The sequence below is a fragment of the Budorcas taxicolor genome, chromosome 10 (assembly GCF_023091745.1).
Source record: "Budorcas taxicolor isolate Tak-1 chromosome 10, Takin1.1, whole genome shotgun sequence".
Taxonomy (NCBI): domain Eukaryota; kingdom Metazoa; phylum Chordata; class Mammalia; order Artiodactyla; family Bovidae; genus Budorcas; species Budorcas taxicolor.
Genome location: NC_068919.1, coordinates 74,180,143 through 74,202,462, shown reverse-complemented (window position 1 = coordinate 74,202,462; position 22,320 = coordinate 74,180,143). Strand labels below are relative to the sequence as shown.

General features: G+C 39.7%; 1 protein-coding gene across 1 annotated transcript in view; it reads left to right on the top strand.

Moving 5' to 3' along the window:
* Positions 1–3,164: 3,164 nt before the first annotated feature.
* The window catches only part of SGPP1 (sphingosine-1-phosphate phosphatase 1), a 40,893-nt gene continuing 21,737 nt past the window's right edge, over positions 3,165–22,320 (top strand). The window contains exon 1 of the mRNA XM_052647242.1: positions 3,165–3,860. Within this exon, the coding sequence (XP_052503202.1) occupies positions 3,165–3,860 (696 nt within the window). The remainder of the gene's footprint in view (positions 3,861–22,320) is intronic.

Sequence of the window (22,320 nt, the reverse complement as noted above, 5' to 3'; positions counted from 1 at the left end):
TAAAAAACAGGCTTTGTGTTAGGTGATTTTGCCAACTGTATACTAACGTAAGTGTTATGTTTAAGGTAGGCTAGGCTAAGCTATGTTGATAGATAGTTTAGGTGTATTAAATGTATTTTTGACTTAGGATATTTTCAATTTATGATGGGTTTATCAGGACCACCATTGTAAATTGAAGAAAATCTGTTAAGATCACCTTCTACTTTGTTTTCTATTCTTTTTTCCCTGCTATCTTTAGACTAATCCCCAGAATCAAAAATTTCTTGGCTGAATCTGAATAATTCCCCTCTGAACAAATTATTTTCATAGAAAAGCATGTGTAAATTGCCTTACAGACACTTCTCTCTACAAAGCTGCTCCTTGACTTTAAACACCAGCTAATCATCTGTTTGGCAGAAGCAGTCAGAGCTAACCCAATGCCACCTTCCTGCCTTTCACTCCACACAGTGATTGCTTGTATCTCATTTCCTAGAACTGTTTATTATGCTTCGCTTTACATCTTTGAATATATTTGCATGTTTTCTCTTGTTATGTCTTCCTCATTAAATTAGAAATGTCTCAATATTAGACAATATTTTCCAATCAGGGATGGACTATTGTTTGCCTGCAGAGCTATGAATTTAAATGTAGTGAGTAGTGAAAGTCGCTCAGTCCTGTCTGACTCTTTGCAACACCATGGACTATAGCCCACCAGGTTCCTCAGTCCATGGGATTCTCCAGGTAAGAATATTGGAGTGGGTTGCAACGCCCTTCTGCAGGGGATCTTCCTGACCCAGGGATCGAATCTGGGTCTCCTGCATTGCAGGCAGATCCTTTCAAATCCCTTCCTTCCGATTCTCATAATCTGATTCTAGTTCAGGCACTCATTCTCTCACTTGGTTACTGTAATCATCTTCTAATGATTTACCTGGCCTCTGGTCTCTGACCTGTGGCAATTCATCACTGATTTCCTTTCTAGTCCTCTTTCTAAGCACAGTTCTAATGGTGTTAGTGACCAAGCTGAAAGGCCGTTGATGGTCCCGCACTGCTTACAAGCACTTCCCAGGTGGTGCTAGTGGTAAAGAACTTGCCTCCCAATGCAGGAGATGTAAGAGACACGGATTTGATTCCTGGATCAGGAAGATCCCCTGGAGGAAGGCATGGCAACCCACACCAGTATTCTTATCAGGAGAATCCCATGGACAGAAGAGTCTGGTAGGCTTCAGCCCATAGTGTCACAAAGAGTCGGACACGACTGAAGCAACTTAGCATGTATGCACTGCTTGCAAAATAAAATCCCCAGCCTTTACAATCTGGTCCTATCTTCCCTTTCTAACCCCATTCCAGTCACTTACCCTTCCTACTCTGTATTCTATGAGCTATTAACTGTTTATCAAATATGTCTTTGCACATTTCCATCTGTCTTTATTCATTTTCTCTTTTCCAAAGATGGGCTTCTCCAACTATTCATATATCACTTTTCAATTATGATCTAGCTTAATAGGATCACCTCAACAACTTTTTTGCTGTTCCTAGTCAACTTGTTTCTTCTCCTTCCCAGAACATGTTGTTTATGACTCAGTTTTAGCACTTACCATCTGGTCTATACTCCAGAGGGGGATCTATCTCTGTCTCCTATTTATCTTGTGAGCAACTTGAGGGCACGGATGATGGTTTATTCGTCTTTCTATGGTCACAGCCTGGCAACTGGAGTGGGAGGAGGAAAATCATTCTCCCTGGGAAAGAAGAAAATACAATATTTCTAATGACATAAGAAATATGTCATTAGAGGGGAATTTTCCAGCCTGTTTCTTGGAAGAAGTTCAAAATTTTAAATTTAGACATTCACTGTACCTGAAATAACTTCCTGGAACTAGAGTTCAGAGCCCTTCTTATAAAAACCACTCTTTCTAGAAGTCAAATTTGTAACCTGTGGGACATGAAAGTTAAGTTTCTAAACCAGCCTTATCAAACTCAGAAATCTACCCCCTGAGTTCAGCTGCCAATTACACATCTTCTGTGCAACCCTGCTAGCTATTGGAATTTATCAAAAGGAAATTCTATAGGTAGGTAAAGAATAACTGTGATCTGGTAACTTAGACAAAAATATTTGTTAAATTCAAAACCAAACAGAGACCAGTCTTAATTCCTCGGGCAGACAAAACCAACTTAGTCACTTTTTTGGAAATAATAAGCAAAATTTGAACTGCTTCTCAAGGCTGATATGAGGTAACCCATGAAAATTCTATTATAACCAATCACTATGAAGAAGAAAAAAGTCACTACCTTCTCACCATATAAGCTGCTTTATAACAATATACCCCGATGCCTCACTCAGTATCTTGGTTTGAGCGATCCTAGTTGACAAACTGTCTCTTTGGTGTGTGCACAATATCCATTTACTAATTACTACTTCAGCGATTTATTGGTTTTACTTCACTTATTTCTGAGCTTTTGACAGTCAATGACACCCTACTGTCCTGGGATCTATATCTACTCTCGTCACCACCAGTCAACTGGCACGTGGCTTTAAGGACATCTCCGTAATTACTTGTAATTCCTTGAGTGCGTGGCAGTTACTTCGCTTTCGTTCACCATTCACCATTTGATTCTGTGCCAGCAGGACGTCCGGATGCTTGGCCACTGGCACCGCCGAACCTGGCACCAGGATCGTGGCCTTTCCCAGTCAACGCCGGACCGAGAGAAGCCGGCAATCCCAGCCAGCAGGGAGCGAGGGCTGAAGTTGAAGAGGGGCGCGCAAAGTCCGGCCCGCCAAGCGCCGCGACGCCTGGTGGGTATTAATAAGGAGAGCCTCCAGGCCGCCGCTCTGCAGAGCCTCAGCGCCCTCACGCCACCCGGGCGCGCTCGAGGCTGACCCGCGCCGCCGGGCCCCCTTCTCCAGAGGCCGTGGGGGCGGGGTCCGGCGGGGCGCGCGCCGGCGCGTGGAGGCCAGGGCGGTGGCGGAGCGCGCGCGGCGAGGGAGGGGCGAGCGGGGCGGGGGCGCGCGGCGGCGGCTGCGGCCTGTGGCGCCGTCCCCCGGCAGAACCCAGCTGGTGGCGGGAGGCGCCGCCCGCCTTGCAGTTGTCGCTGCCGTAGGCGCGCCGAGACGGATCCGGGCTGCGCCGGGGGCCGGCCCACCCTCGCGCCGCCGTCCTTCGGCCCGCGGGCCGCGGGGTTCCGTTATCATGTCGTTGGGGCAGTGGCTGGCCCAGCTGATGAGCAGTTTGCAGGACCCGCAGAAAGTGGCCCGTTTCCAGCAGCTGTGCGGGGTGGAAGCGCCGGTGAGCTGCACAGCCGCGGCCGCCGCCGACCCGAGGGAGGATGAGAAGGCGGAGGCGCAGCTCGCCGGAGAATCGCGGCGCAGAGAGCGGCAGCCGGGGGCGTCCGGAGGCCCTCCGCCGCCCGGGAGCGACCGCAATCAGTGCCCGGCCAAGCTGGGCGACGGCGGCGCCCCCAACGGCGTGCGGAACGGGCGGGCGACCGAGGTGGGCCCAGCCTCGCCGCGGCGCGCGGGGCTTCTGCGCCGCAACTCGCTGACGGGCGAGGAGGGACAGTTGGCCCACGTGAGTAACTGGCCTCTCCACTACCTGTTCTGCTTCGGCACGGAGCTGGGCAACGAACTCTTTTACATACTGTTCTTCCCCTTCTGGATCTGGAACCTGGACGCCCTGGTGGGCCGGAGGCTCGTGGTCATCTGGGTGCTGGTCATGTACCTGGGCCAGTGCACCAAGGACATCATCCGCTGGCCGCGGCCCGCCTCGCCACCCGTGGTCAAGTTGGAGGTTTTCTACAACTCTGAGTACAGCATGCCCTCCACCCATGCCATGTCCGGCACCGCCATCCCCATCTCCATGATCCTCCTCACCTATGGCCGCTGGCAGGTAAGGGTCCCTGTTCTCTCCCCGCACAGCCTCCGAGCCCTCGTTGCTCTCCGCAGTCGCTTGATTTTGGCCATTCCCTTCCCAGACTTCTCTTTCCACAGGTTTTCACAGTACCCTGCAAACAGGCCCTTTCTACCTTAAATAATGATAATGAAACGGTAGGGAAAACCTAAGACTTAGCCATCAAACTCTTATTTTAATAGTAATGCTTTTCTTGGAACCTAAAGGAAATACCGTTCGTGGAGTAAGTAATACATTATCATCGGGCTTTAGTTGAGTTGATAAAAGGTTTTTAATTCTTGTGATGCACAGACTGTCATTATGATTAAGTATACCGTGCTTATAATTAGTCGTTGGGTGATTAAGATTCACCCGTTTTATACGGTGCCTTTCCCCAGACTGATCTGTGTCTCAGGCGTAGGTAAAGTTATTGACTTTTTCTGGTGACAGTGTTTGTAAAATAAACATGGTCATTCAGGCAATGAAGTAATGAATTTGAAACGAAAGCCAGGCTTAGTGGAAGTTAATGGAGCACCGCCTGAGTGCTCTTTTTAAGGGGTGTGGTTGCTAATTTGCTGATAGACACAATTTAATTAGCTTTTGGATCACTGATCTGTACTGTCAGTTGTTGAGCTACAGAATGTTGAATTAGCTTTGCAACTGCTTGGTTTTAGTTGGTCTTAAAAGTAGGGATCTTGGTCAGACCAGTGGGCTTGTAAAAATGGTAAATATGACAGCCTGACAGCCAGGAATGTGAGTTTTTAAACAGGAAAACTTTTATATTTTGCATACTACTCCTGGCCTCCCATTTTTCGGTTTTTCGTGGTCTGTAAATGCATATTTAAAAGCTAGATCTTTTTTATATAGAAGCAAAATTTCTTTTTAGACTGATGTCTGTTTTATCTGGTCACTTTAAAATTCTTTTTGAAGTTCAGTTGGTTTACAATGTTGTGTTAGTTATCTGTCTTTTAAATTGTAAGGAGGTTTGTTCATTCTGCAGACCAGTCCCTTAAGAATAAAGTTAATAACTATGAAGAATCTAAGGAATCAGACTTCTTGGTTTCCATCCCCCCCATTACAGCACGAAATTATCTTCTGAGAAATACACATCCTGTGTAAACTCTGTTATGGTAAAGTTACCTATCTCAGACTTAATTTCAGTATACATAAACCCTTGTCCTCACAGACACTTCTGGGCAGTGCATTGCTTACAGACTGGAAAATGTGTAATGTGTGTAATAAGAATGGCAGAATTATGAGGGAAGAGTACCATGAATGTTTTTTCTTTTTCCCTATGCAACCTAAGGAGTTACACACAGTAATGTTCAGATTGTAAAGTAATGCTGCTTGTTTTGCATAATAGGTAAATATCTCAAATGCACTTAATCTAAATACTTCAGAGTTTAAGATTGTCATTGAGTTACGATATTTACTGGTTAGCTAATGATGTTTCTCTTATTTTTATGAGATTTTTCGGGATTCCGTAATGATAGAGCCTTTTTAAACTCCTCATTGAGTAGCTATGTTGCAAGCAATTAATTTTTAGCAGTCCAAGTAAGAGAAAGTAGTTTTTTTTCTCTTCATTCATTGAGAGCACATGTTAACAGGAAGTCTGAAAACAGTACCATGGGATGCATCTATCAGTATTCTAACACTTCAAGGTTATTTGTATTACCAGAGTATGCTTACAGTATAGTTTTTCAACAACCTAGTATATTTAATTCAAAGTTTGAGGGCTTTATATATCATACAGTTTTAGAATTAGAGCTAGTCAGGACTTAAACGTCTCCTGGTCTCAAACTGTCATTTTACAGATGTTGAAACTGACCAGTTACAGTAGAATTAATCGTGTAAAATTTGTTTATTCTTTTACATGTCCATTACAGGTTTGAATAAACTTCCAAAATTTGAGTAATTATTTGTCTTTGATTAGTTGTTTTGAAAAAAAGACTCCCTTACATGAAAGTTCTGTATTAATAAATGGTTGTAATAATTCAGTACCAAAAACCTAAATGACCTTTTAAATTTTTTCCTTTTTTGTTTAAAAACCTTGCTATGAATTGAAAACAAAAGTACCTTGCTTTGCTTTAAGGTGTTTTGGTCCTCTTCTCTGCCAATTAGTATTGTAGTACTTAGGAGGCTTGTATTTCCAGAGTGAGTAATGAAAAAAATGTATGTATTGCAAAGTGGGATAGGAATTAAACAGTGAAAGCCTAGTGCTTTTCTACGTAACAGCAGTTTTGGCTCACAGTCGCCGTCTGCTTGTGCTCCTGCTGCTTGTTCACGACAGGTGTGTTTGTCTCTACATGCCTAGGATGCTGAAACTTCTCTGGACACTTGAGTTATCTCCCTTTGGTAGGACATCTGCTTCACTCCTCCCTTCATGCCACTTCCTGTTCCTGCTTGAAATCTGGTCATGGTTCACTTACATGAAACCTTTTAAGTGAAACCTTTAAGTTTCATTATTCGTGTGTTCTTAAAATAACAGTAAGCCAGAAAAATTATTAGGGCTTGCATCAACTGCAGTTCCTATAGCTTACCCCCAGAGATTCTGATCCATTAGATAAGTAAGGGGTATTGCATTTTATTGAAATTCCCTAAATATTTTTGAGGAAAAAAACATGTACTTTCTTAAGTCCCATCCAGTAAAATTAGTATATTTGATCCTTAGACTATATTTTATATTTCTCCAACATTGCTGTTCTTTTGCAGTTCTTTTAAAGGCATGTTAATAATACAAAAAGGGAAATTGAAACAGTATGGCTCCAAACAATTATTTGATATACTGGAAGAATTTTTTCCAGTAATTCAGGATAAAAAGTGTTATGGCATTTCTCCACGTATTAAATAGCTTGATCATATTATTTGTTGGAGTTTTTTATAGCTGAATTGAGAAAAAGTAAGAAATAAGGAACATTCGATCTTAAAAACATAGTCTTTTGAAGAATAATATAAAAAAGTAAAGCACTCCTTTTATATTTATTTCTGCATGTTCTTTCCAGAAATAAAAAGTCTTAATTTTTCAATAATATGGCATATAATGAGTTCAAATTTTATACTTGACTTAATAACATTAAACAATTTATAGATGAATTTCATTTTAAAAAAAATTAGTGACATCACATGCTTTATAGCCTTACCCATTCCCAACTAGTCCATATGCTTTCACTACTTTTAAAATTATTATTAAAATAAGGACTATTATTATCTTTATTAATATTTATTAAGGCCTTACTATGGGTCAGATATTGTTTGAAATGTTTATTACCTCATTTAGTCTGCTCTTAAAACATACCAGTGTTTGATCCTACTGTTAATACAAGCTTACAAATTAGGAAACTGAGATAGGGGAAGAATAACCTTCTCAAAGTTATATAGCTAGTGAGTCACAGGCTGACTGCAAACTTATGGACAGACTCCAGAGCTTACAGAGAAAACTCTTCACATCATGCTTTGTCAAGTTTAAATTAACTTTGCCGTGATAAAATTTTCGAAATAGATATGTGTCCTTACAATACAAAAACAGCTTTGAAATGCCTTGAGATACATGTACAAAAGTCACAAATATTTCTTTTAAACATAAGTTGTTGACTGAAACTAAATGCTGATTTAATTACCCTTCCTTTCTTCTATTTTTCTAATATGAATTTAAAAAATTAAGCATAATGAAGGCTTTGGGGAAAAAAACCTAAGATATTTATCATAATATAGTTTATTGTAGATAATAAAGGAAACTATTTATGAGATCATGAAATGATAAAAGGCAAAGAAGTAAGAAGTAAGAGAAGAGTTAGAAAAGTAGGTCACAAATGACAAAGACCAGAAAAGGCTTTAGAAGCCACAGGGAACTGATCATTATAGTAATTCTGGGAAGAAATACAGTTTATTAAAAAATGAAATTGGCTTGCTACTTTATTTCTTTTTACCTAGCTGATACTTGGCTTTGAAATGCACATTTTTCTGATTTTATACATGCTTATTAATAAATCTCAATTTTAAATTTATTTATTTGAATGGATAATAGATTGTTGAAAATCCAATGTTTACGTAAAAAATGTGAAGAGGAGAGTAGGGCTTTCCCCCGTGGCTCAGCAGTAAAGAATTCATCTGCGATGCAGGAGACTTGGGTTGCAACACAGAAGACTTGGGTTCGATCCCTGTGTCAGAAGATCCCCTGGAGGCGGGCCTGGCAACCCAGTTCCGTATTCTTGAGAATTCCATGGACCGAGGAGTCTGATGGACTTACACAGTCTATGGGGTCACAGAAAGCTGAACATGACTTTAAGCTACTGAGCACGTACAGTTTTTCTTTTTGTTGTCACAGCTAGGAGGCTCTCTTTTCCAGAAGGAGTCATCATTAGAAATTTCTTATTTAATCTTCTGGAGATGATCTTTACTGTGCTAGTGGTATATTTACATAGTTTGTTCTTCCTACAGATGGCAACGTACTATACTGTTCTGGACCTTGCTTTTTTCACTTAGAAATATATTGTGAAGGTTTTCCTTTTCATTTACCCAGCAGTTAATGAATACTAATTTTGTGCTTGTGATTGTTTTAAATGCCTTACATGACTTTCAAGCCCCAGAAAATCCCATGAGTATTGTCACTGCTTTGCAGAAGAAACTGAGGCAGAGGAAGTTAAATAACTTGCCCAAAATGACTCTGCAGGTATCTAACAGAGCCTGGATTTCAGATTCAGGCAGTCTGGCTCTGAAGTGACCGCACACTGCTGTGTTATACTGTATCTCTGAATTCGCATTTTGCGTTGAGAGAGTGATCTGATTTTTGCACATGCATGATGTTCCAGTATATTAGCAGCATAATTTATTCAGAACGTGACTGTTCCGTTACTGCCAATTCAAAGACATTCTCTATTCTTTTCCTACAAGATTGTTGGTATTTACTAATTTTTAAAAACTATACCTCTTTGGTTTTCTTTTGTTTTGTTTTTTTTCCAAGTCCTTGCTCTACCTTCAAATAATGTTATACCAGTTCAGGTACAGCAATAGCATGCTTTATTTTTCCCTTTTCCCTCCTTTGTATTGTTGTCATACATTTTACATCTATATTATAATACTCAGAGTACGTTGTTATTCTTTTTGTATAGTGTTCCAGGATTATTTCTAGAAATATTTTTTCCTCCCCTCTTCCCTAACATCCTCCCCTTCTGGAACTTGTCTCACGTATGTTAGATTTGTTAAACACTGGTCACTTGTAGATCACTAGTGCTTTGATGATGATGATGATGATGACTGTGGTGCTTTTGCTCTCTCTGCTTCATTTTGGACAGTTTCTATTGCTATGACTTGAAATTCACTGGTTTTCTGCAGCGTCTAATTTTCTTGTAAACATCATGTAGAATGGGGTATGATTTTAGATACTGTATACTTTTATATCTGGAAGTTCCTATTGGATCTCTGGTCTAGTATACAATTAAATTACTTGTCAGTTTACTCCTTTTAGGCTCGCTGGAGTGAATCTGGAATAACCATAGTCTAGAGCTCAGTTAGCCTGACTGACTTACAGTGATAACCTTCTGAAGATGACCCAGTTCCCTCAGCTCTCTGCCGGATGTTAAAGCAGTTGCAGGTGTGTATAAGCTCTGGGAATTACATGGTTGTCTACCACTTTCCAGTAGCTTTCCCCCAGCCTGGTGGACTTTTGTCCCATGTGTGCATAAGGTAGTACACAGCCAGCCATTTGCAGAGACCCCCTCACCTCCACGGAGTTCTTGCTCCATGCAGAGTCCTGTTTCCAGTAGGCTCTTGAAAATTATTGCTGCTTTGGCTCCTGGGAACTGCTGATTCTCCCTCCGTAGCTCAGTAAGACTGTTGGACTTTGTTTCGGTTCCTCTTCTCATGCAACAGCCTGGAAAGTCCCTCTAGCAACAAGCCAGGGCAATCAGAGGGCTCTTTGCACTTGTTTTCTCTTTTCTTATGAATCACAGTCCTGTGCTATTTGTTTTCCAATATCTGAAAACAGTTCTTTCATATAATTTGTCTAGGTTTTTTATTGTTTTCAGTGCAACAGCTTTTCCTACAACAGTTAATTGTTTATGGGCAGAAACAGATATCTTTTTACCTCTACTGTTTTGTGGGGTTTTTTTTTTAATGGTTATAAAATACAACAGCTTCAGTTCAGTTCAGTTGCTCAGTCGTGTCCAGCTCTTTGTGACCCCATGAACCTGCAGCACACCAGGCCTCCCTGTCCATCGCCAACTCCCGGAGTCCATCCAAACTCATGTCCTTTGAGTCGGTGATGCCATCCAACCATCTCATCCTCTGTCGTCCCCTTCTCCTCCTGCTCTCAATCTTTCCCAGCATCAGGGTCTTTTCCAGTGAGTCAACTCTTCGCATCAGGTGGCCAAAGTATTGGAGTTTCAGCTTTAGCATCAGTCCTTCCAATGAACACCCAGGACTGATCTCCTTTAGGATGGACTGGCTGGATCTCCTTGTAGTCCAAGGGACTCTGAAGAGTCTTCTCCAACACAACAGCTTGCTGAGATGTAATTCATGTACCATACAATTCACCCATTTAAAATATACAAGTCAGTGGCTTTCAGTATATTCATAGTATTGTGCAACTATCACCACAGTCAGCTTTGTAACATTTTCATCGTCCCCCAAAGAAACCCCATCCCCATAGTCATTGCTCCCTATTTTCCCCCAATCTCTCAGCACCTCTAGACAATCACTAATCTACTCCATAGATTTGCCTACTGCTGTCATCTTGTATAAATAGTATGTAGTCTGTTGTGAATAGCTTTTTTCGCATGGCATAATGTATTAGGATTCATCCATTTTGTAGCATGTATCAGTACTTCAATTCCTTTTTACTGCTGAGTAATATGCCAGTGGTAAAGAATCCACCTGCCAGTGTAGGAGACACAGGAGAAATGAGTTTAATCCCTTGGTCAGGAAGATCCCCTGGAGGAGGAAATAGCAGCCCACTCCAGTATACTTGCGTGGACAGAGGAGCCTGGCGGGCTGCAGTCCATGGGGTCACAAAGAGTTGGACACGTCTTAGTAGCTGAGCACGCGTGCATGCAGGCCAGCAGATGAATATACACTGTTTTATGTGTCTTTTCATCTGCTCATGGACATTTGAGTTCACTTTCTGTGCCGTGGTGTGTGCTTGGTTTCTCAGTCATGTCCGACTCTTTGTGACCCTGTGGGCTGTAATCTGCCATACTTCCCCGTCCATGGGGATTCTCCAGGCAAGAATACTGGAGTGGGTTGCAATGCCCTCCTCCAGGGGATCTTCCCAACTGAAGGATTAAACCCAGGTGTCCCGCAATGCAGGCGGATTCCTTACAGCTGAGCTACCAGGGGTTCACTTTTTAGTTATTTTGAATAATGTTGCCTTGGATGTTTTTACATAAGTTTTTGTAGACATAATTTTTTTGGTGTTTTTCCTCTTGGGTTACTTACTAGTTTTTGAAGTCTTTTATGTTATGGTGAAATTAGCCTTTTGATTGTGGTATGATCTGGAAATACATTTTCCTAAATTATTACTTCTCTTCTGACTTTTTTTCCAAGCAGAATTTTTTTCTTTTTACATATCAAGTTTTATTTAATAGTTTTGGGGTTTTGTATAATGTTAGGATGTCCTCCTACCATGGTTTCCTATAGTACTTTTATAGTTTCAATTTTTTATGCTTAAGTTTTTGAATCTAGTCTCATTTTGAGGAAGGAATCCAACTTGATATTTCCTAATGGCACCATTTATTGAATAATCCATTTTTCCCTGTTAACTTGAACTGTCACTTTTATCATATATTAAGGATAGGTATATATTTGGGGTCCTTGCCCATACCTTGAGTTAGAGTTGATATATCTGATATTGTGTGCAAATGTGTATGCTTAGTTACTCAGTTGTGTCTGGCTCTTTGTGGCCCCATCAACTGTAGCCCACCAGGCTCCTCTGTCCATGGGAATTCTCCAGGCAAGAATACTGGAGTGGGTTGCTATGCCCTCCTCCAGGGGATCTTCCCTACCCAGGGCTCAAACCCAGGTCTCCCACATTTCAGGTAGATTCTTTACTGTCTGAGCCACAAGAGAAGCCCAAGAATACTGGAGTGGGTAGTCTATCCCTTCTCCAGGGGATCTTCCTGACCCAGGAACTGAACCAGGGTCTCCTGCATTGCAGGTGGATTCTTTACCAGCTGAGCTACTAGGGAAGCTTGTGTTGCACACAACAGTATTGTGTGCAAATACTATACTGTTACTATAGTTTTATAAATATTTTTTCAGAATTCTCATTGGTTTTTTTTTTTGTTTGTTGTATTTATTTATCTTTAGTTGAAAGAGAATTGCTTTACAATATTGTGTTGGTTTCTGCCATACTTCAGCATGAATCAGCCATAGGTATACGTATGTCCTGTCTTTCTCTTTTTGAAATTTAATTACTTACTTTTGGATGTGCTAGGTCTTTGTTGTTGCCTGGGCTTCTCCCTGGTTGTGGCGAGCAGGGGCTACTCTCTAGTTATGGTGCACAGACTTATCGCTGCAGTGACCTTTCTTGTGGAGCAGGAACTCCAGAGTGTGGACTCAGTAGTTGTGGTCCATGGGGGCTTAGTTGCTCCACAGCATGTGGAATCTTCCCGGATCAGGGATTGAACCCATGTCTCCTGCATTGGCAGATAGATTCTTTAACACTGAGCCACCAGGGAAGTGTGCCCCTCTTTCTAGAACCTACCTCCCACCCCATCCTACCCATCTAGGTTGTCACAAAGCCCTGGTTTGAGTTCCCTGAGTTATACATTTACTCTTTTTATTTTTCTTTATGTACTTTAGATTTTGTCTAGTTCTAAAAGAAAAATCCTTTTGTGGTTCTTTTTATTGGAAAGATAAAGTTGTTTTGCATTCAAGTCTTTGATCCATCTTCAGTTGGTTTGTATGTGTTGTGAGGTATGGATCTGACATAATTTTTTATATAAATATTTAACTGACCTTGTACCATTTTTGGATAGTTTATTCCTTTCCACTATAGTATTATTATCTGTAATACCACTTACGTTACATATCAAGTTCCCATATTTTCAGGTCCAGTTCTGGGTTCTCGGTTCTGTTTTACTGGTCTGGTTGTCTAATCTCTTTAGTGATAATCGTTGCCTTAAATGCTATAGTTGCTTTAAAGTAAGTCTTGGTATCTGTTTATGAAAGTTCTATATCATACTCTTCAAGATTATGTTGGCTATTTTTGAATATTTCTTTTCAGTATATATTTTAGAATCACCTCTTTAATTTCCATGTAAAAGCCTATCTGGACTTTTACAGAAATTGAAATGAATTTATAAATTAATACAGAGAGAATCAATAGTCTTACAATATTGAATTTTCTTATGTTTGAATATGATAAATTTTACTTATTTAAATTTTCTTAAATGTATTTCAGTGAAGTTTTATAATTTTCTCCATATGGATCAACCATATTTTTTGTTGGATTTATTTCTGGTTACTTCATTTTTTGTTACTGTTGTAAATGATATCTTGTTAAAATTCAAATATTCTAACTTTTTTGTGGCTGTAGTATAGAAATGCCCTTGGCTTTCATACATTGATCGCATATAAACTTTGTTCAACTCTCAATTAATTTAATAATTTGTATGATAGTCTCATATGTTTTCTATGGGGAAAATCATGTCAACTGAGAATAATGACAAGTACATTTGTTCTGTTGTAATTATACATTTGTTTCTTCTGATTGACTAAAAAGCTTTAATCAAGGTAATGACATTCAATTCCACAAATATAATCTCTTCACATTTTTCTTAAGTACTAGGCAACAATATAAGCCCTCCAGATATCAGAGTGAATAAAACAAATAAGTTCTGTTTGCTCAAGGAGATTAGATTGGTATTTTAGAAATATTCTTGTATCTGTAGTATGGAAAATGGACTGGAAAGAAGCAAGGCAGGAGGCAGGTAAGCCAGACCTAGTAAGAAGTTGCTCTGCTTGCTAGTCCAAGGAGGAGTTGATGGGGAGCCACATCAGGAGACTGCATCATCAGCCTGCTGCCTGATTTTTTTATGACCTGTGAACTGTGAATGGCTTTCACAGTTTTAAATAAAGTCAAAAGAAGAATATTTTATGACACATGTAAATTATATTATTCAAAATTCTAGTGGCTTATACAGTAAAGCTTTATTGGAACACAGCCATGTCAGTTCATTTGTATATTGTCCCTTGTGCTTTTGTGCTACAACAGCACAGATGAGTAGTTGTGACATTGATTGTATAGTCCACAAAGCCCAAGATAGTTACTTTCTGGCTCTTTACAGAAAAAGACTTTACTGGCCCCTGACCTACATAGTGGCAGAAGAGAGAAATGTGTGAATTTGAGAGAGATTAAGCTACAGCATTGGCAAGGCTTGGCAATTAACTGGATATGTCTATAAAGAGGAAAAAATGGAGTAAAGGATTCTTCCCAGATTTCCAGATATTTGGAAAGACAAGAAATAGTAGTTTGATTTCTAGAAATAGAAAATATTGAAATCAGGTCAGATTTAGGGAAAGGAGTAGGAGCTTGGAGATGAATTCTGTTTTAGATATGTTGAGTTGGAGGTGTCTGTAAGACAGCCCTTTGTAAATATCTGGAAGGCAGCTGTATACATGAAAGAGACCTGGGCAGGTTTGGTCATCAACATGAATTTGCAGAACAAAGTGCTGAGAGTGGACGCTATTGCTCTGAGAGAGTGCATAGAGTAAGACGAACAGAGGGTCTAGTAGGAAAAAAACTTTAAAGACATTAATATCTAAGGACTGGCTAGAGTGAAAGGAACCTGGAACCGAATCTGATAAGTAGCAGTTTGAGAGGTAAGAAGATACCTTAGGGATTGTCTGACTAAGGCTGGGGGCAGGGAGGGGTGTACAGTGTTCCAGTAATCCATTTGAACTATCTTAAGCAAAAAAAAAGTTATTTGAGGACTAGAGGCAGGTGTCTCATGGAGGTCAAGGCTGAAGTGCTACGAGGTCTCCTGAGGGACTGGAGCCAAGCTCTGGAGTACTATCAGAAGGAAGGGCATGCCGTCCATCTTTGCTTCTTGAGGTTGCGTGGCCTCTTAGTTCTGCTGCTTTCTTCTCTGTCTCTACTTTGGCATGTGTCTGGCAGCCTCACCCCTAGTTCTACGTCATTTCTGAATTCAAATATATAACAGAGACTGGCTGACCTTCTCACTTTATTTCAAACCCCTATTAGGAAAAAGAACCAAATCAGCTTCGTTCAGCCAGTGGGTCTGCTTCTCTAGAGCCAGTTGTCTGATCTAGTAGCTGTGGTCCAGAGAACAGCATCACACAGTGTGAACGCTTCTCCCGGGCCACATTGCTGGGTCTAAGTGGGGCGCTTCCAGAAGAGAGAAGTATAGACTGGACAATATCGTAAAAAGAATATACTATAAATTATAAGTTAAAGAAAAGGGGGTATTCTGGAGAAGAAAAGTAATTTGATATAAGTTGATATTGTTAAATGTTGATATTGTTAAAAGGATGACTACTGAACCTTATAGAAGATTCGGAAAATAGAAGAATAGGACAAAGCTAGTATTAACTTTATTCCTTACAATTTTGAAACAGTTTGGACCATATTGTGTATGGACTTTATTCTTTATTTAATTAATGTGTGATGGTAAATTTTATGTGTCAACTTGGCTAGGTCACAGTACCCAGATTTTTGGTCAAACACTATTCTAGATGTTTCTGTGAGGATATTTTTAGATGACAGAGAAAGAAGGTGACAGACCATAAAGAAGGCTGAGTGCCGAAGAATTGATGCTTTCTAATTGTAATGCTGGAGAAGACTCTTGAGAGTCCCTTGGACTGCAAGGAGATCAAACCAAGTCAATCTTAAAGGAAGTCAACCCTGAATATTCACTGGAAGGACTGATGCTGAAGCTCCAATACTTTGGCCACCTGATATGAAGAGCCACTTGATAACCTTCTGTAATGTAGGTGGGGCTTTATCCAATCGGTAGAAGATCTTAAGAGAAAGAAAGACTACCCTCCTCCAAAGAAAGCATCAGTTCTTTGGTGTTCAGTCTTCTTTATGGTCCAGCTGTCACATCTGTACATGATTACTGGAAAAATCATAGTTTTGACTATGTGAACCTTTTGTCAGCAAAGTGATGTCTCTGCTTTTTGGTTTATCATAGCTTTCCTTCCAAAGAGCAATTTTAATTTCCTGGCTTCGGTCACCATCTGCAGTGATTTTGGAGCCCAAGAAAAGAAAGTCTGTCACTGTCTCCCCTTGTACCGAAGAACTGATCTTTCCAATCGTGGTGCTGAAGAAGACGCTTGTGCCTTGGATTGCAAGGAGATCAAAACAGTCATAAAGGAAATCAACCCTGAATATTCATTGGAATGACTAATGCTGAAGCTGAAGTACCAATACTTTGGCCACCTGATCCAAAGAGCTAACTTGTTGGAAGAGACCCTAAGCTGGGAAAGATTGAAGGCAGAAGGAGAAGGGGGTGGCAGAGGAGGAGATGGTTAGATAGGATCACTGACTGAATATATTGACATGACTTAGCAAACTTCATGAGTTAGTGGGGAACAGAGGAGCCTAGGTACTGCAGTTCATGAGGTTGCAAAGAACTGGAAATGACAGCAACTGAAGAACACAACATCCCCCAAGGAAAAGGGGATTCTGTCAGCAGACTGCCTTTGGATTTGAGCTAATCAAGTTCCCTAGGTTTCCACACTGCTTGCCTGCCCTGCAGGGTTTGGATTTGCCAGCCTCTGTAATCCTTAAAATAAATCCAATAATAAAGCAAATTCTTTACAATAGTAAATCTCAATGTGTATGTGTACATACACATCCTGTTGGTTCTTTTTCTCTAAAGCGTTCTGACTAATACATTTTGTCATAAACTTTCAATCAGTAAAAGTTCCTAGAAAACATTATTAATGAATGAAATATTTTCATCTTCCTGCAAACTACTTTTGTATTACAGGGTTTCCGTTCCCATTGATATTACTTATAAATGAGGAAACTGCGTTACAAAGAGACTATGAAACTTACCCCATGGTCCCACACCTGAAAAAGTAAACACCTTTCATGGGATCTGTCTAGCTCCCAGCCCTCTAAAGGCTCCCTCACCTATAGGGCTCACATATTTTCTCTACATGATGTCGCCCATCAGGATTGAGAAGAGTACTATTTGGGCAGGTTTCCTGAGAGAAGAAGTAGTAAATTCAGAAACCTTCATCTGCCCTGTGGACTGAAGAAGAGAGAAACTGGTCTGCAGGAAAAGAAGAATGAAGTGGATATGTAAAGAGAAGAGATGGCCCTGTGACTGTACGGCTTATAATTCCAGTTTCTTCTTGAAACTTAGCCTCATTCTGCCCTAGTGTTCTAAATCTTTCTAATGTATCTATTTTTCCCCCTCAAGATAATTAGATATATCTGTTATTTTCATTTTTAGAGTCCCAATAAATGTATGTAGTAAGTCATTAGATCCAGGTCTGTGTAAGTTTATTTGGCAGTGCTGTGGAGCTTGTGGGATCTTAGTTCCCTGACCAGGGATTGAATTGGGCTCTCGGCAGTGAATGTACTGAGTTCTAACCACTGGAAAACCAGGGAATTCCCCAAAATTGATATTTTTAAACACTATGGTCAGTAAATACTGATTTATTCATTGTTATATGTTATATGTAAATTTATGGTAAACATACTTATATATAATCCTTGCCCTCATTTCTGTTTTTTTAGTGAAAAGTTATAGGAGAGAGGTTACTGATTCAATGTATATGAATATTTAGAGCTCTTTTATGTATTGACAGAATGCTTTCCAGAAAGGTTGCCTCAATTTTTACTCCACTAGCAGTGTATGAGAACAGTATCATATATGAGTATATCATTAATGTTTTATTCTTGTCCTCTGTTGTTTACATAAATACACTCCATTCCTTAAATTAAAAATACATAAATTTTTTGTTGTTTGCTTTTGTCCTACATTTAAGTTACTTTAAAAATTTTTGAATTCTACTAAAGACAGTTTTCATAACTGCTTTTTAATTGTATTAATAAATAATTATATTGACTTACCAACTTCAGTGAGTAGGAATGGAAATACCCTAATATAAAAAATAATTCTGATTATGTGTGATAAATATTTAAGGAAAGCATATCAATAAGGGTAAAACCATTTAGTAGAATAACTGAAGGAAATGTTTAGATAAGTGTTCCATGATAGGGTTTACAATGAAAAGATTAGATAGTGGTATGAAATGAGAAACATCTAGGAGATCATGTGATCTGTTTTGAGTTTAGTAAATTTGTATTAATTTGAAAATTTGAAGGATTTGTATATTTTTCTTTCACATTTTGTTGTTGTTTTGGGTTTTCTTGGCTGTGCAGCTTGCAAGGGATCTTAGTTCCCTGATCAGGGATCAAACCCACACTCTCTGCTGTGAAGATCGACTCATTGGAAAAGACCCTGATGCTGGGAAAGATTGAAGGCAGGAGAAGAGGGGGACAACAGAGGATGAGATGGTTGGATGGCATCACCGACTTGATGGACATGAGTTTGAACAAGCTCTGGAGTTGGTGGTGGACAGGGAAGCCTGGGGTGCTGCAGTCCATGGGGTTGCAGAGAGTTGGACACAACTGAGTGACTGAACTAACATTCTTTTTAGAGGAAATACTTAAATTTACCAGATAAAGCTCAACATTCTCTAAGAAGAAAATGGATACTAGGAACCCTTATCAAACTTGAAATTATAACCTATTTGTGTAGTGATAAAAGTATAAAGTAACATGGATGGTAACTTGGAAGAGGCATCAGAATAGGCTGCTAGAATGTAGTACTTAAATATTATGTAGCATCCCTGGCTCTGTTTCTTATTTTGTAAAGACAGGGGAATGAAATCAGTATAAGATATCCTTTCTACCTGTAATTAAGTGAAATTTAATTTTTCTCCATTCTAAGAAAAACCAAGTAAAATATATCCATGATGTTTTTGATCCTAGTGATACAAGGAATTAAACAATACACTTTGGGAATTCTCTGGAGTTCCAATAGTTAGGACTCCACACTTCCACTGCTGGGTACCACTGTTCAATCCCTCTTGGGAAGCTAAGATCCCACATGCTGAGCAGCCAAGAAATAAATAAAATAAAAGAATTGCTGGATACCTTAAAAAATAACACACTCTATACAGCATAGTATAGTGGTTAAGAGTTCAGACTTGGGAATCAGATTTCCAGTGTTTGAATCTCATATCTGTAACTTAATACCTATTTGATTTGGGGCCTCTCTGTGAGGCATTTCATTTAAATTAGAACACCTACCCCTTAGGGTTGTTCTGATGATTAAATGAACTAATATTTGTAAAGAAAGTGAAGTTGCTCAGTGGTGTTCCGACTCTGCAATCCCATGGACTGTGTAGCCTACCAGGCTCCTCCCGTCCATAGAATTTTCCAGGCAAAAGTACTGGAATGGGTTGCCATTTCCTTCTCCAGGGGATCTTCCTGACCCAGGGATTGAACCCGTGTCTCCCTCATTGCAGGCAGACGCTTTACCATCTGAGCCACCAGGGAAGCAATATTTGTAAAGCTCTTATAATAGTGCCTGGTATAGAGTTAATTGTATGTTAAATTATTTATTACTATCTCAGTAAAGAACAAACCCACATGCATTTCTTTTAATATATGCCTAGAATGGAATTTAGGGTATAAATTAGGGTATAAAAAATTTAGGGGTGTACACCCATGGTGGATTCATGTCAATGTATGGCAAAACCAATACAGTATTGTAAAGTAAAATAAAGTAAAAATAAAAATTTACAAAAAAAAAAATTTAGGGTATAAAAAAATCCATTTTGAGTTTTCTATTGCAATACCTTTTGCATTTTGAAAATTGCTATTGTTGTTTAGTCGCTCAGTCGTGTCTGACTCTGTGACCCAATGGACTGCAACATGCCAGGCTTCCCTGTACTTCACTATCTCCTGGAGCTTGCTCAAACTCATGTCAGTTGAGTCACTGATGCCATCCAACCATCTCATCCTCTGTCATCCCCTTCTCCCGTCCCCTTCTCTTCCTGCCTTCAATCTTTCCTAGCATCAGGGACTTTTCCAGTGAGTTGGCTCTTCCCATCAGGTGGCCAAAGTGTTGGAGCTTCAACTTCATCATCAGTCCTTCCAATGAATATTCAGGATTGATTTCCTTTAGGATTGACTGGTTTGATCTCCTTACAGTCCAAGAGACTCTCAAGAGTTTTCTCGAACACCACAATTCAAAAGCATCAGTTCTTCAGCGCTTAGCTTTCTTTATGGTTCACCTCTCACATCCATACATGACTACTGGAAAAACCATAGCTTTCACTAGACGGGGTTTTGTTTCTTTTATTTTCATGGCTGTAGTCACTGTCTAGAGTGATTCTGGAGCCAAGAAAATAAAGTCTGTCACTGTTTCCATTGTTTTCCCATCTATTTGCCATGAAGTGATGGGACCAGATGCCATAATCTTCATTTTTTGAATGTTGAGTTTTAAGCCAGCTTTTTCACTCTCCTCTTTCACCTTCATCAAGAGGCTCTTTAGTTCCTCTTTGCTTTCTGCCACTAGGGTGGTGTCATCATTCATATCTGAGGTTATTGGTATTTCTTCCAGCAATCTTGATTCCAGCTTGTGTTTCATCCAGCCTGGCATTTCACATGATGTACTCTGCATAGAAGTTAAATAAGCACAGTGGCATAGAAGTTAAATAAGCACAGTGACAGTAAACAGCCTGGACATACTCCTTTCCTAATTCTGAACCAGTCCATTGTTCCATGTCCAGTTGTAACAGTTGCCTCTTGACCTGCATACAGGTTTCTCAGGAGGCAGGAAAGGTGGTCTGGTATTCCCATCTCTTGAATTTTCCAGTTTGTTGTGATCCACATAGTAAAAGGCTTTAGCATAGTCAATGAAGCAGAAATAGATGCTTTTCTGGAATTCTTTCATGTTTTTCTATGATCCAATGGATGTTAGCAATTTGGTCTGTGGTTCCTCTGCCTTTTCTAAATCCAGCTGTACATCTGGAAGTTCTTGGTTCATGTACTTAAATTCCACTACTCCATTTACTCTCCCAAGTGCTGTTGTCATCCCAGAGTAGATTTATTCCCAACTGTAAAGATTTGAATTAGGAATTTAAAAAAAATCTCCACAGAATCTGTAACATTAGGAGAAATTTAGGCATTGGAGAAGTTTTCTGGCACCTTGTAAGCAAATGGCTATATTAGATGAAAACTTATTTGATAGGTTAAAATCAGAATGAATTAATGAATTGGAAACTGCCTGCAAGGCTGGTTACTAAATTATTTTGTTTCTACTCTGGTTTCTGCAGAGAGAATTAGTAGTTTGTATTTCGTCTTAACTATCTGCAAAGCTGTGGTCTGCCTGTGATACCTAGCCCTTGTTTTTTTTCTTTTTTAACTTTTTAAATTTGTTGCAGTATGATGACACATTTACAAGAGGCTTGGAAAATATACCTCCACTATGTATTACAAGTTTTAAGTAGATAAATTATTAGTTGGAGTTTCAATATCAAACTCTCAAAACTTAGTAGAATGAATAGACAGAAAAGTAGAAGGATATAGTAGACCTGAAAAGCCCTATGATCCAATTCAGCATAACTAAGATTTATACAGTTCTCACATGACAGCAGAATACAAATTCTATTCAAGTTCCCATAGACTGTAAGCTGGATTTCACATTATATTTAGTTGCATTGAGCTCCATGTAAGAAATTCTGATAAATACTCTTTCATTTTTATTCTGTTTATTTTCTAATTTTCCTTGTTATAGCTTATTAGATACATTCATCATTTAAAAGACATTTAATTTCCAAATACATGAAGTTTTTAAAGTATCTTTGATAATAATTTCTTTTTTATATTATTATTTAAATGCTTTCTTCTCTGCATTTAAAAAAACTTAAAACTTCTCTGAGTTTTTTCAGTCTTTTAACTTTATTGAGGCTTTCAATGTTTACATCAAAGATCTCTCTTGGTAAATGTCACATTGCACTTGAAAATTCGTGGGTTTTTTTCAAGTATCTTATAATACTGATTTGTAACGTATTTCCACAGTGATCAGAGAACAGACTATGATTTTAGTACCTTTAGACCATGAAATTTCTGCACCTTGTTTTACGTCCCTGGATATGTTCCAGTATTTCCTGGATTATAGCCTGTGTATGCTATGTTATGCTATACGAAGTTGCTTCAGTCATGTCTGACTATTTGTAACCCTGTGGACTGAAGGCCACGGGCTCCTCTGTCAATGGGATTCTCTGGGCAAGAATACTCGAGTCAGTTGCCATGCCCTCATCCAGGGAATCTTCCCAACCCAGGGGTCTAACCCAGGTCTCCCGCACTGCAGGTGGATTCTTTACCAGCTGAGCCACAAGGGAGGCCCAAGAACACTGGAGTGGGTAGCTTATCCCTTCTCCAGGGGAACTTCTGACCCAGGGATGGAACCAG